Source organism: Saccostrea cucullata, unplaced genomic scaffold (assembly GCF_032062105.1).
Source record: "Saccostrea cucullata isolate Sc308-1 unplaced genomic scaffold, CSIRO_AGI_Scuc_v1 ctg1475, whole genome shotgun sequence".
NCBI classification, from domain to species: Eukaryota; Metazoa; Mollusca; class Bivalvia; order Ostreida; family Ostreidae; genus Saccostrea; species Saccostrea cuccullata.
The window spans coordinates 31,601-48,081 of NW_026939568.1; the positions used below are offsets into that span (position 1 = coordinate 31,601).

General features: G+C 33.0%; 1 protein-coding gene across 1 annotated transcript; it reads right to left on the reverse strand.

Moving 5' to 3' along the window:
- Positions 1–2,575: 2,575 nt before the first annotated feature.
- LOC134253291 (uncharacterized) lies at positions 2,576–5,396 on the reverse strand. The gene is made up of 2 exons (XM_062735806.1): positions 5,254–5,396; positions 2,576–4,847 (listed from the first exon to the last, which is right to left on the reverse strand). Exons 1-2 carry the CDS (start codon positions 5,277–5,279, stop codon positions 2,813–2,815), a joined length of 2,061 nt encoding a protein of 686 aa, XP_062591790.1. The 5' UTR covers positions 5,280–5,396; the 3' UTR covers positions 2,576–2,812.
- Positions 5,397–16,481: the final 11,085 nt, after the last annotated feature.

Below are 16,481 nucleotides of genomic sequence, written 5' to 3' on the forward strand. Positions count from 1 at the left end.
GTCTATGATAAATAAAATGAGAAGTGTCAATGCAAAAATAATGAACCACAAACTTTGAAAAGAAGAAATACGAAAATATTTCTTCAATATATACATTTCATTATCATGATACCCCTCCCTTACCTTGCCCCAGCTATGTGCAGTTCCTCAGAACATGTTACCCCCTTTACCCCTCCCCCTTTCGCAGTTTCGTGAACACATAGCATGGCGGGTTGTTGTACCAGAATCAGTCTGAGGCAACCAGCATTATACATTCATAGACTGGGTTCGAGTGCAACATGCGTTTTGTCGGACCCAAGAACCAAACTGTTTGCACGAGACGATTAGGCCGAAGGCAAATAGTTTTGTTCAAGGGGTCGACAAAACACGTTTTGCCAGATCTAGAGAACACATTCGATAAATGTTTTGTTATACATTTTACTCTTTATTATGATATTATCATGATGAAATTTTTGTTAACCCTCACTGCATTGAAAAACTGTCAATTCCGTAAAGTTCTGACAGCTGAACCCGCCCACACTTTGACGTAAATGGTGCAATATCTCATCGAAAGGTTCAACATCTCGCTCCACGGTCAAACAGCTATTTATTTGACTATTTGACTTATGAAAACAGAAGAAAGGTTATTCTTTTAAGTGTAAATTTATGTAACAATTTTTAAAAGTATAACAAACAAAAATTACAAACAACTCACCTGAAAAATTTTGACAAGCAAACAAATGGGTTGGTGAAAGGAGGTTATAACAGTTTGACAACCGAATTGTATTTACACATTAGCAAATAATAATTTAATTTATGCCTTCCATATGATAATAGTGCAAATTTAAAACCAAGTTTCCTGCAGCTCTGTTATTTTTCAGATTAAATGAAAACCAAGAATGAGTATTGTTGTAAATATGTCATTTATTAATGACACAAATGAAACACATGAAATTTGGGAGATCCTATGACTTTCTACAATTTGTATCTACACCTTGTTATGGATCTCCCAAAACTTAAAATAACATCATGACAATACTCAAAAAACACAAATATATCAAACATTTAAGCTGAAAAATAAGGTGGCAACAAACAATAGGCCACGAGACAAACAAAATTATCAAAATACATTCCAAAGTAAAGTTTAACCTAAGGGACGGTTGTACGGGGTGGTGGAGGGTATGTTTTTCTACAAAAAATGGTGTGTACAAACACTTGCAGCATCCACCAGCTAAAACAATCACGTGATATATCCGACGTTAGCTCACGACTAATCAACGCAAAGCCCCAAAACCTGAGACTATGCATTACATAACGTCCTAGCTCTGAAACCTGATATATACATGAAATATACTACAATCTCTACATTCTAACCACAGAAATGGGAAATTACATATGTATGCATAAAACATTATTATCAATAATATTACATCTGGTTCTAACGCTGTATTTGATTGGATAAAAAATTTACTTAATATCGTATAAAATGGGTTGCCTACGTCACAATGACTTGCGTCAAACACGTATCAATCCGCCTGACGTTACATTCAAATTTTGTTCAAATTGAAGTCATTTTGTTAGAACAATCATTTTTTTTTCTTACACCAAATGAATGAAAATTAAATTATAAGCAATTAATTTAATAGCTACCCATTTATACGGTATAAACTGGGTTTACCCAGTTTATACCATATAACATGGGTAGCTATTAAATTCATTCCTTAAATAGTTACTATAATTTAAGTATTCTGCAACAACAATAATAAAAAATGTTTGATATTGTTAAGAAATTTTCCAAATAATTAATCGGGTTGTTCTTTTTTTTATGGAGAGGCTTCCATATTGGAAGTGAGGGTTCGTGAATTCGTGAATTGAATTTTTGTGATATACATGTACGAACATTACATACTGAGGGGAAGGGTCCTGTCCCCAAGCACATGTGCTCCAGGGACGTAGCAACCGGGGGGGCCAGGGGGGGCCTGCCCCAACTTTTTTCCCAACATAACCTTTTCTATAGTAAATATTCATTGATAGGATGGTTGCCCCCCCCCCACTTTATAACCATTGCATAGTGATATCAAGGATTGTACGAAAAAAATTGGAAGTGATAGTTAGTTGGCTTTGAAAAAGTAGGATTTTCGAGTTTGGGCAACTTTTAATTTTCGTTTTTTTTTTTTTTTTTTTTTTTTCTTGTCAACTTTTTCAGGTAAGTAAAAAAAATTTCTCTGGTTGCCCCCCCCCCCCACTTTCAAAAACGATGCTACGTGCCTGGACTCTAATGATTATATAGTGAAAATGCATGAATACTTCGAAAATCTTTTCCGTTACTTCTTCGAAAATCTTTTACATTGCTCCTGGGTAATATGCCAATGATTTTTGTATAATTATTTATTTATGATCAAGAAAGGTGCTTCTAGCAAAATGGTTAATTTCATGCCCCCTGGGTCAGGGGTATAGTCTGAAAATAAATTTATGGAATGAAATCTGCTGTGTGGTATTAATCAAATAAAATTTATGATAAAAATGATTTTGAAATATGTGGCCCTTAGAGTCAGTGGTTCCTGTGGGGTGGAGTGCACAAATGGTTATAAAGTTGAAATGCATTTTCTCTTTGTTACTCTTATCTAACTCTGGGTATAAAGTAGCTAGAGTATACATTCTAAGTGTATAATCATGATAAGCTATGGTGCCTCTTTCATTTTATTATAGACTAGTTATTAGCTTTATAATACATGTAATAAAACATATAGAAATGTAAGTATGAAATCAGAGGAGGATATGTAAATGATAAATCTCTATCCGTGAACTCCTACAAATATCATCTGACATTTAATTAATTAAGGGAATCCATTGGTAAACTCTGTATTCTCATTTCTGTAGCTGTTTGTATTCTATTGAATGATTCTTGTCGGAGAGATTGTTGGTATGAGTACAGAGCAGCCTGGAGGTTCCCTGTCAACTGTTGACAGATCCCTAGAATCTGCCACGATATGTCTCTAGATAGTAAAGTTATAATCTGTCCCTGGTCATAGTGAACTAGGGTCTGTAAATTATCTAGAGCTGATTGTGCTCGTATTGTGTCTACTTGTCTGTAGCAAAAAATCTCTAGCATGTATAATAAGATAAAGGGTGGTACATGTAATAAAGACCAGTGGTTCTTTAGAGCAGACTGTTGTTCAGGTATTAATTCACTGATGTAATGGATATCATTGTTAAGTTTGACAATCCCTGCTACAGCCTGTCTCATCTTTGTAGACCAGGACTGTCCCCCTACAGCCTCATTATACATCTCTGTATCTACATTTAACCCATGCATCACATATGGCTGTGCTAACTTGAACTTCATCATCTCTATAATAGATAAAGCTTCCCTGTATCTAAGTGTCTTGTAATAATACATGGCTATGTACAATATGTCTGTGATACAACCAAACTTGGCTGCTAATTTCACCATGTGACAGGACATTTTGTTAGCTCTATAACTCAGTTTGTTGTCAGATGTGCAAGTTTCCATGTGTAATACAAAAGCAGTGTACTGAAGGACCACAGCGGTAATGTTCTGTAGCTTGAGGACTTGATAATGTGTCAGGAGGAGTGAACCTATCATCTGTGCTATTGTATGTAGATATCTAATGCATCTTTGTTTGCCCAATTTGAGTGGTGGCGCGTAATGACCTTGTATTTCAACAAATAGATCTCTATCAAACTCAACCTCAGAAATCAGAGTATGATCATCTGTACAGACGGAGGTTCTGGGGTTATAGAGGACATCTATAATACAAGATCTAATGTAGGGACTATATAGCAGGAATGCTATACCCTTCTCATACAACTCGTACAGTCTTATGAATAATTGGTGCTGTTTGACGCCACGAATTTTACTCAGAAACATATTGTTGCCTGGAATGAAAAAGTTAGGACAGGCCCCCTCATACACCCACTTGAGGATGAGTTTAAAACAGACCCAGAAACCCTCCAGGAGATTTTGAGGACACCAGTGAGATATTGTATTTTGTTGAATCACCCAGAAAGCTGCTGTCTTCATGTGATAGGAACACAGTAATTTATCATCATCACCTACTCCATTGTTAATTATTTCTGTTAAGATCAATTTAAGTAAGCCGTAAGTTAAGAACTGACAGTGGTTCATAACATACACAAGTTTTTCTTCTGCTTGGGAGAAAGAAATTCTCCATTCATGATCTTCATGATTTCCTAGCTTATGTCCCATTGCTACAAAGTGACATCCATTTTTCACTATTTCATCAACAACATGAGGCTGGGGCCATGAGTGACATCTGTCTATCCATGAGGAGGCAGAGGGAGGCCAAAAGTCACAAACAAAACAGAAGGCAAAATCAAGTTCAAGTGGTCCAAATGTTCCACTGACACAGGGTCCATGTGGAGTAAGGTTATAATGTGATGATGACTGAGATAAAGAGGCCTGTCTGCATTTAGAACTAGAAACATAATATCTGTTATACATTCTAACACACACTCTCTGGATTAATATGTACTTGATAGGTGACAATAAATACAACAAAGTAAATCCTGGTGGACTTTCGGAACAGTCACAAAGGATCAGTGTTTTTCTGTGTGTGTTGTAATACTGAGACTGAGATAAGTCCCAGATCACACGCTGATTATTTAGCCAGTACATAGTGTCTATATCTGATCCTTTCAGTTTGATTCCTTCTCTGTAACTTCCACTCACCATCTCTAAGATCTCATCACTTGTTTTCACGTGATTTCCCACCATCTCACTAATGTCCATCACATCTCTCTTCACGGCCACCATTTGTGGGGTCCCCACTTCACGACACAGTCCCACAAACACCGACTCTGATATGCGTTGTATGGCTTTAGTACTGAGAATGATTAAAATGGAATTTATATTCTTATATAATTAATGTTTAATTTTTGTAAATATATAATATAATTATCATAATTGATAAGCTTAATAAACTATTATGTATTATTAAAAAGAAATGTTGACAGTGCATATTTTCTCTTAATTAAAAAAGAATTTTTACATTCATAAATCATAAAATAAAAAAACTTCCTCAACTGAATCAGTTAATTTTTCAACTCAACTAAATCATTCATTTTTTTTTATAATAGTGACATTTATAACTAAAAGTGTCTAGGGTATGTTTTAAATTCAGTGGTGTAAAATGGTAAAACAAATTTTATTGTCAACAAATTACATGTACACTGATTCAGATGATTTAGAAATTGTTTTTAGAGTTTTAAATTCTTGTCATGAAAACTTACATTTGTGAGCTTCTAATGGAGTCCATTTTTAGTGGCGTATATTCCTTTCTGCTTATGTGTAGACTAGTGTGAAGTCACAGATTTAACCTGAGGTGCAAAGTGTGGGTAGACAAGGAACTTCCTCTCGATAGGTATAGGGGGTCAAGCTCAGACGTCGACAATTTAATTTGACAAGTGAATATAATATTTTCGACGTATCTCAGTTATAGCATGATGTGTAACTCTTAGCTTAGAAAATATGAAAAATTTCTTACTGAATCAAACTTCGTCAAAATGTTGAATTTCCTACTTACCCAATATAACTCAAGTTATCAAATTTCGTTTCCTGCATGTATTCTGGACTCCTGTTGCTTTCGATGAAATTTTCTGATACAGACTTAAAATTGATAACACTTGAACTTTGGCTTAAAATATTTCCAGCTATGGGATTTGTTACAAGGGTTGTCTTCAAGTTTGTGGACAACATTGATAATTACTAACAAACATTGATTAAATTTATGAAATTATTATTTTCATTAAATTGATGTTTCATTTTATACATATGCAAATTTTAAACAAAAATAAAGCACAAATAGTTATAATTTAATCTGATACAAACAAGCTAATTCAGAGAATTTGTGTCCCCCGCTTAGGGAAAAAGTAAACCATGCGCAGTTCCTGGAAGGGGGGGGGGGGGTGTCGGATCCCCCTGACTTAAGTTGTAAAGAATTAAATTTGTAGAATTATTAAATGTATACATGTATACTGAAGCAAATAAAATACATGTATGTCAATATGCATACAAAGATTTGATTGCTTATTCTTTATTATGTGTATAGAAGATTCTTTTTATATGGAATATTTATCACACTGTAATAATGATTTTATAACCTCATAAATTTTTCATTTCACATGCTGAATACTATCATATAGTAAAAAAAAGTATTTTAAAAAAAAAAAGAAAGGATCGACCGAGAATCGATCCCGGGACCTCTCACATTTGAAGCGAGACACATGACCACTGGACCACGGAATCGCTTTACCCAATATGAAGTAAATGCAGAACTAAAGTCACATACATGTATATATTCATGTTTTCATGTTAGGTATTCTCAAAATTTTACACAATCCATGGTGTTTGATTTATTTAGCCTTTATTAAACAGTTCTAATAGATGTAATAAGAACATAAAGTCCGCCGAGAACCTGTTTTATACGCAATAACTCTTCTCATGCCCCTGCGCTAAAAATAGCGACATGTAATACTATAAATACTAATAAAACAAACGGGGCGGGGCACTTTGAGAGGGGCGAGAGACGTCCTAGGGAGTTTTGGTATAAAATTACATTGCATAAGCTCAAAATCTTCTTGAAATATCGCCCGGAAATGATAGTATTACACACAGACAGAATGTATAAATTTACGACCTTGAACTTTGACCTTTTGACCTCAAAATCAATAGGGGTCTTCATTAGGCCACAGGGAGTTTTTATATAAAATTTCATTGCAATAGCTCGAATGGTTCTAGAGATATCGTGTGGAAACGAAAGTGTTTTAACAGACAGAATTTGCTTATTTATGACCTTGACCTTTGACCTTTTGACCTCAAAATCAATAGGGGTCTTCTTTAGTCCATAGGGAGTTGCTATGCTAAATTTCAATGCAAAAGCTCAAAGGGTTCTCGAGATATCGTGTGGAAACGAAAGCGTTATAGACAGACAGAAAGACGGACGGACGGACGGACAAACCCAAATTAATATCCCCCACTTTTCAAGCGGGGGACAAAAAGACACACAGTCATACTCAGAGCACTAAAAGGAAAATCCTTGACGTCATCCGACGTCAAAAACTTAATACGGGTACTTGTAACTTTTCTCAACACAGTCACCCTTTAACTCAGTTTATTTTTTATGTCGCTTTAAACAGTCATCAGAAATGTTTTTAAAAAAATGTTAGATTTCATATTAATATATAACACTTCCTGTCTCAAATCATGTCAATTACCAAACTTTTATGCGGATAAATGACTTAATGTACTAAAATACAGCAAATTCATGTTACGAAAGTCATTTTAACAGCCCAGCAATCTTGGAATGATGGTCGTCCTTCATGCATGTTATCCTGTAAACTGTTCCTTTCGTCCGAAAATTTTATATTCAACTTAAATACTACAGAACGGCTTAATTTACATTTTTTTTCAGACTGTTTACAACATTTATGGGTCTCTGTTGGCGTTTTTTTTCGATGTCTACGCAGAATTTTATCACTGGTCTCTGCTCCACCTTTTCATTCTTTTTTCGAACAATGCCTCAACATATTCTAACTTCGATTTCTAAGCCATTTCTAAACTCTGAACCATCAAATTTTGCAGGATTGATGTTTTCACTTTTGTCAACCTCAGAATGTAAAAGCAATCCGAATTTCCGCGGAATATTACGAAATACAAATGAAATTTATAATGTGATAAATAACTTTTAATAAAAACTTTGCGGTGCCCCGGGTCACAATCTTAAGTCTGCTAATGAAGCCATAATTTTAATTATATTTTTAAAATTTAATATAATTTTACACTTTTTTATTCATATTTAGGAAAAGGGTTATAAAAATGTTAATAATATATAGCAATGACAACATTTTTATTTAAATTTTAGCTTGTCCACGAACTTTACGGACAATCTTCGTATGTCCTTAAATATAAAGCAAAACTGTAGCATAATAGGTTAGGTATAAAATCGTGTATTGCTAAAATTGGTTTTTATGTCCCACCATGAATAATGGCGGGGTATATAGTGTTTGTTATGTCCGTCTTCTATCATTTCGTCACACTTTGCATTTAGCTCAGTTTGAATTCAAAGCTCAGTTTCAAAGAAACTTAGATATTATCATCAAACTCCATATGCTGTTTGATATTGATGAGAGTCACTCAGGTGACCTATTGCTATCCGTTTTCTTCCGTCGTCGTGCTCCACAACTTTATGTACTGGCCCCAGGGGTACCATAGAGGGGAGGGGGCTCTATTTATATGCTGAAAATAAATTTTGTTTGAAATCTGCTCCTTTTTATTAATCAAACAATTTTTATAAGCATGGATGCCTTTTCGCAAATTGTGCAATGCTTGGACTTAGGCTCGGGGGTTCATGTATGGTACATGTAGGGCACTACTGATTATTCCTGAATATTACTGATAAGTTGAAATGCAGTTTTTGTTCCCCTACCCTGCTTCTGGGTATTAAGTAACAAAACTAAGCAATTGCTAAGTGTAAAGTAATGATCAGCAATGGTGCCTCTTTCACAATTGTAAATGCCATAGCATCTACATTGTACCTTGAAACATGAACCAAATTCAATCATTAGAAAGTTGTTGCATGATGCTCAAGTGACCTAGAAGGCCCATTAGCCTCTTGTCTTTTTAAAGATATGAAATCCAAAAACTCAAAGTCCTATATAGGAGAATTATGGAATTTTCAGTCCCCTCAACTATTCAACCTTTCTCCCATGGGAGTAAAAATGTCAGATGCGATATTTTCTGCTTGTTCAAATGGGAAAAATCCCATGAATATTGACAATGAATCGTTCTCATCAATACATCGTTAATAATTAAACGTAGGAATATATCCAAAGAATATGATGATTGATTTGCCATTGTTAATTATTTATGGGATATATTCCATGTTCCACAATTTATGGGAGAAAATGTCTGGTTGTCAATATTCGTGGGATTTACTTTTTAGAAGAGGAGATGTTTACGAGTTCAACATGAGACTTTCGGATACTAGTACTACTAAGAAATCCCAACATTTAGTGATATAAAAGTTTTTAGATATCACAATAAGAACATGGGAGTAAAAAGTCTGGATAATGTCGCGTCAAGAGTTAAATGTCGTTATTGTTTTAGGCATGAAATCTCTAAATTCAGTCTCCGCCTAATAGATATTTCCAGATTCCATGATCTCGAGACCGTACTCGCACACTGACTCTGACAGTTGTTTCAAAATGTTTAGGGGGCTTGTAAAAAATTGATTTACTTACAAACAACAAAAACACTGTTTCCTAGATAAAGCAACGTAATTTGTGGCATTTAAAGTCATATATGGAGTATTTTTCATAAGTTCAGACTAACTGAAATTATAATGATCTTTCTCTTTGTTTTGTTACTTTATATAAAGATAGGACTTTCCTGTAAATAACACAATATTTTTATTTAAATCAATCGCATTACATAGAAATCCGAAATTTAAAACAATAGGCGATTTATTTCCGAAACAGTTTAAAGTCAGTTTAACCTACATGTATAGAAATATAGGAATGCTATTTGGGTTCAAAATCGGTGATTTTATTTTGAATTTAGATAGCAAATATTATCTTAATGTTTGTTTAATCTCGGGTTTTACTTATTTTAGTTGAGATACGCAATACTTCGTTTATAGCTTTATAACCCTTTTTAAAAACTTTTTATACGGCCCCTTATATATCGAAGTACAGAGTACGAGTCCGAGCTCGTGGCGCTTATTGCTGGAAATGTCTATCAGACGCAAGAACTTTACCAATTCCTGCTAGATTCCAACCATATTCCAGGCTAAATTCAGACAGACTGTAGTCATTTACCCCAGTAAGAGTTATCTCTCTGATTAGAGGGTTCAGGGACCCGTTTTACAAAAGAACTTAAGGTTTCGTCAAAGGTCAACATGTCCAAAAATTTATTTTTACAATAACTCCAAAACTATGTGAGGTATAAAGTTAAAACTTTTACAGTTTATCAATTTTTCATTGATTAACAAATAGAAAGTATCACTTGATAAATAATACTTGGAAAAAATATTTGAATTGAGAAAAATCTTTTTTAAAATGCATATTTTTTCAGGAAATGCACCTAATTAATTCTATGCTTTTAGTGAAAACCATCACTGCAGAAACAAAATATGTTTATCAATGAAGGGCAAGTTGGACTTGGATAGCCTCTGGAAAGTTGTTTTCCCTGTTTATTTTGTCCAAATATTAAGACGTGAAAGCGAAAGTACATTGCTTTTATAAAATTTTGTTATCAAGTGATACTTTCTATCTATTAATCAATGATATATCTATAAACTGTAAACATTTTGACTTTATACCACATATAGTTTTGGAGCTATTGTAAAAATAATTTTTAGACATGTTGACCTTTGACGAAACCTTAAGACTAAGACCAAAAAACTTCAGGTTGTTGTAAAATTCTGCAAAATTAATCATTCTCTTTGAAAACGGTTGTGTAAAAATTTCTTAACACTTTCCTCTTAAAAAGTTTAAAATAATTTATGATATAATGTCAATTGAAAATTATATGAAGAATTGAATTTGGTCTTAAGTCGTAAGTCCTTTTGTAAAACGGGCCGCGGGCCCTAAGCCCCAGGCACCTTAAAGAGCAACACTGCAGATATCTATTTATTGAGAATATTGACATAAATCTTTAAAAAGACAATCAAGAATGCTTTTACTAGTAAATAATTCACATGTACATGAAACCTGCTATATAATGTGACAATTACACATAAGCATGTCCTATAAAGCCAAAATTCCTACGCTTGAAATACGATTATTATATGGACAGACAGAAAACCCAAAGGCTTCGAAAGGTCTTCAAGTTTGTTTAAAGCCTGTATCAGCAAAACATAAACCCAATACCCTAATTAAATATTAAGTTTTAATGTATATGTGTACAATGCATGCAGATAGGCCTCAGAACGGCAATTTTTTTTTAGTTACAAAGCATTATATTTCCTTAATATTAAAACTACTAGTTCACATAAACGATTATACAAATATTACATCATTTAATGCTTCTTCTTGTTAATATTACATATTTTAATTTTCCTTTTATCTTCCTAAAATAATAAAAAAAAAAATGAAAAGAGTTTTTTTTATGGAAAATCATTTTTGAGAGATACTTTTGAGTTAAGAAAAATGTCATGAATATATACATATGCCTTGCTTAGAATTTCTTTTATAACTAGAAAAGAAGAGGAATTGGGGAGGTATATGTACGTTAATGTAATACAAGGTCATTTTTTAAGATAAACAATGCCACTGTCAAATATATTATTATGCATTTCCAAAAGTTGAATTGTTATATGAATACCGAACATCTTAAATATAACTTTATTTGTTGCCCCCTATACTGTAGATAGGGGTTTACTTGGGTTAACTGCTAGATGAAACAAGATGTGTTTGTGAAACACTATGCGCCCGGCAGAAACAAAGTTCGATAAAGCTATTTTTAGCATATAGGTCACTGTCAAGGTCACAAAGTAATTGTCATTCTACCATTTCAAAGAACTTGATTCGTGGAGTATGCATACCAAAAATGAAGTCTCTATCTCTCGTGGTTCAAAAGTTATGGTGAAGGTTTTAAAAAGCTATTTTTAGCATATAGGTCACAGTCAAGGTCACAAGGTCATTGTCCTTGGTGTCAATTGAAAGAGATTCATTAGTACAGTATGCATACCAAATATGAAGTCTGTAACTTACATGTTTTAAAAGTTATGGCGAAGGTTAAAGTTTGAAGTTAAAAAAGCTATTTTTAGCATATAGGTCATAGTCAAGATCACAAGGTCATTGACATTGGTATCATTGGAAAAAGCTTACGCAGCACTGTTAAGGCCTACTATGAGAAATCAACGGAAAATAGACGTGCAAAAAGGGGGACCTTTTTAAAACTGAATTTATTTTTAATAAGCTGTTTTATTATCACAGAAAACAAATACTTATGGAAATAGCATAGTTTAACCCACTCTGTACTGTATGAAGTTTGGTCCCATCAATGGACAGTCACGTGATGAATTCATAGTTCGTGTATTGAATGAAGCTCATGAACAAATTTCAATATCGCAAGGGCATACCCTAGTTGAAATTTAAAATTCAAGCTATTAAGGAGGAATGCCACACCAACTTTTTATTTTATAGATCTCTGAGTCAACCTTTATAAACAATGGTTTCAGCATTGAGAGGCCGACATTAGCTCTTAATTATTTTATATGAATTTTTTTTGTATTTTTTCAAAGGAAATGGAAAAAATTAGTTACATCCTAATTAGATGCTTTCTTGTAAAATTTTTGCTGTAAATGAATGCATCACATGAATACCTAATAAAATATGTAAAGAAAGTCTTGTTAGACTTTTTAATTTTTTTTTATAAAAAATTATTTATGAAAATAAAACACATAATTTATGAATATTTTTTAAACTTGTGGTTAAAATCTTCTTAAAACCAGCCACAACTGGGGAGAACATGTTCATTTATCATATTTATAAAAGAAATTGAAACAAAATAGCCAAATTTTAGAGAATTTTTTTTTTTAAATTTTGGCCAATCCCGATCAAAATTAAACCGATCCCGACCATAATTGTACAATTATTGGAAATAAATAACATTTTCCTAAGAACACTGGTCTGATTAGGTGTTATAAGGGTTAAAACATTATAGAACCTGACAATAAAATAGATTTCTTCATTGTAAATACATGATGAGGCAATAAATTAGCATTTTATTCATTTTGTGTTAATTTTGATCGGGATCAGCTTAATTTTGATCGGGTTAGGTCCAAATATTAAAAAAATTAATTTATCTAAAACTTCTCAATTTCGTTTCAATTTCTTTTAAAAATATGATTGACAAACATGTTGTCCTTAGTTGTGACTAGTTTTATGGTGTTTTTAACCATAGGTTTAAAAAATATTCACAAATAATGTGTTTTATTTTCATAAATAATTTTTTATAAAAAAAAATTAAAAAGTCTAACCAGACTTTCTTTACATATTTTATTAGGTATTCATGTGATGCATTCATTTACAGCAAAATTTTTACAAGAAAGCATCTAATTTAGATGTAAATAATTTTTTTAATTTTCTTTGAAAAAATACAAAAAAATTCATATAAAATAATTAAGAGCTAATATCGGCCTTTCAATGCTGAAACCATTGTTTAAAAAGGATGACTCAAAGATCTATAAAATAAAAAAAATGTTGTGGCATTCTACCTTATTTGTTTTTGCATACTTTGTAGTTTCTGAAAAGTGCTGCTGCTTTAAATAGAATTCGCGTTTTAATAGTTAAATTTTCAGGTAAATAAGCCAATGTCGAAATATGTTTGACTTTTACCAAATACTTTGTGTACTTATAAAATCACGCCATCGATTTAAAGAAAGCAGCAGCACTTTTCAAGTTAAGAAAAATATCATTTATCGATATTCAAAAAATGGTTAAGTTCTATCAAGTGTATGCCCTTGCGAAAGTACGATTTTTAGAGGCATCTCGATGTAAAATATACGTTACCTGTACATAAAAACACGACATAATTAATAAAATACATTCTCTTGCTAGTTAATTAATAGTTGCACTAAACAAATGATATGCATTGGTATTAATCGACTTTTTAAAACCTGTAAATAATATTCCGTTTAATAATAAAACGCATTTTTCATTGTTAAAAAATTCCTCAATCTGCCTCTCACAGCACATGAAATACGTCATTTTGGTAAAAATGACGTCATGTTTACAAGTTCATCGCGATCAGTGCTTTGTCTATAACCAGCTACATTTGATTTAACTAGCAAGTTTTTTAAATGAAATGATAAGTTTTATTGTTGTTTATTATGCTAATACAGTTAAAAGTTGCAAATTATTTCAATTTCAGGTATAATGAGAAATGCATAATAAAAGTCATAATTTTGTGTGACGTCACTGTAAACTTTTCCCGTATAAATTAGGCCCCGCCCCCTTATTCAAGCCTTAACAATGCTGCGTAATTGGTAAAGTACGCATACCAAACATGAAGTCTCTACCTTTAATGTTTCAAAAGAAGGTTAAAGTTTGTAGAAAAAAGCTATTTTTAGCATAAAGGTCACAGTCAAGGTAACAAGGCCATTGACCTTGGTGTCATTTCAAAGAGCGTCATTAGTGAAGTATGCATACCAAATATGAAGTCTCTATCTTTTATGGTTCAAAATTTACGGCGAAGGTTAAAGTTTGCAGACATAAAGATAAACAGACAAACAGACAGACAGAGAGACAGGACAAAAACAATATACGCCTACTGATCTGGGCGCATAAAAAGACACTGTAGTGTATATGTTCATTAAATTAACATTCGTTCACAGCAAAATTTCTGTAAGTATTTCTTGTATTCGTACCTTATATGTACATAAATAAGCAAATAAGATGCAACACTACAATGCTTATATTTGAAGTACAGACTGTATATTTAAAATTATTAAATTACATGTATATACATTTGATTAATTACATTATTAGTAGAAAAACTATATATTTAATATTTTTATTAAATTTATATTCGAAAGTTAACTAAATATTTTTCAAAATAAAATCCGTCAATGTATCAATCCGTTTTTTTCTGGTCAATCAAAAAAGGGTGAACAACGAAAATTGTAAGCTAGGCCCTATAAACATTAATACTGTAAATTTCTCAGAGATAATAACATTTAAGTACAACATGTATGCTTTAGCATTAATTTATTTTATACAATCAATTCAAATTTGAAATGAGACAATGGGCTTGCATTTACTTGAAATTAAATTAAATTTTTAACTTCTACTTCACAAACTTTTTATCAAGATTTGAGCGTACACTTTAGTAATTTGTAGCTTTCAACATTATTCTAAACACTGGGACCCACAGTCCACAAACGTACACATTAACGTATTGTCACAACTTTATTTTTGGAATTATTTTTGTCGGACGTCTTTTTAGTGCAGGTTCTTTCTCTTCATAAATTTTCTTTATTTCAATGTTCTTCTGTAAATAGAAAAAAATAAATCCACAGAATATAGTGATGCTAAATAAATACGCTGTATTCAATAGTAAAGATTTGTACTACATCAAAACTTACATTTGGTACAGAACAACACGCATATCCTCCACTGGCCAGTTTACAACAAGTCTGTCCAGTCTTACATTCATGTTGACCATCAGGACAAACCAAATTCTCCGATCTCAACAAAGCAGGTTGTTTCTCAACCCAGTCCGTGACTTCACTGGACCCTCCTCCTGTACATGCCCCAGGGATGCATGTATATCCATTAGGGCAGCAGTGTTTACCATCACTACAACACACAGCCTGACAAAAGATAATTAACAGCATTTCATAGACAAGAATTTTTGTCTCAAATCTTCATATTTCATCAGGTAGTTTTTTATTGTATGTTGTTTAACATCCTTCTGGAGAATTTTTCACTCATGTGGAGACGCCACCACTTTCCGTTTGAGAGCTACAAACCTTTGAGCAGTAAGGGATCTTTTCGTGCCAACAGATACTGTCACACGGGACCTCGCGATTTATACGGTCTCATCAAAAGTAACGGCCTAGCTCTACCTCCAACAGTGGTATTTGAACAAGGAACGTAAGCATCAACACCTTACTTCTAAAAACTCCGCCACGCGGGCAACATCAGGTATACAGTGAAATCACTCATTTTCGTTGAGGTTTAATTTTCGTTGTTTTCGGGGTATGGAGAGACTCATGAATTCATGACCACCACGAAATATAAAATTTTATATGCATTACTCGTTACACTTCTCTTACCACGAAATCAAATCCCAACAAACCAATAACTTTTTCTCAAACTTCAACCCTATGATAATATGTGATTTTGCAGTATTGAAAAATAAATGCTGCATATGTTGCCACAGAAAAATGCTCATTGGAAGTATGTCATCTTCTATTGTCAAAGAGTTTAATTATTCTTTTATTTTCTTTTTGAGACTTTAAAGTATATGGACACAGTTTCGCCTGTTTTTTAAAACCAATTTTAATGTTTACATTTTCTTGTTTAAATAAAGGTTTGGAGCTTTTAATCTGTCTTCCATCGTGACAGCTAAAATTGAAACTTTTAATAATAATCAAAATGTAGTATTTGCAAACATAAAAAAAGGAAAAATAGTTTGAAAATTTTCAGCTGAAACCGTATCCATGTCCATTTAATTAAGCAAATTTGCAAAATCAGTGTTGGAATGTGGAATGTATTCATTATACACTTAAAATTTCTACAGACTAACCTCTGGTAAGGGACAGCATCCATACTGACCAGTGGACAGTTTACAGCAAGTGGATCCAGAAGTGCACATTTGTTTACCACCAGGACAAACCACATACTCTGATGTCAACAGAGCAGGTTGTTTCTCAATCAAGTCCGTGACTTGACTGGACCCTCCTCAGGGACGTAGGAAACGGGGGGGGGGCCTGGCCCCCCACTTTTTTTCC

Coding starts and splice junctions, on each gene's coding strand:
- LOC134253291 (XM_062735806.1), bottom strand. CDS start 5,279: ATGGACTCCATTAGAAGCTCACAAAT. Junction 4,848..5,253: donor TCCATTAGAAGCTCACAAAT/GTAAGTTTTCAT, acceptor AATCATTCTCAG/TACTAAAGCCATACAACGCA.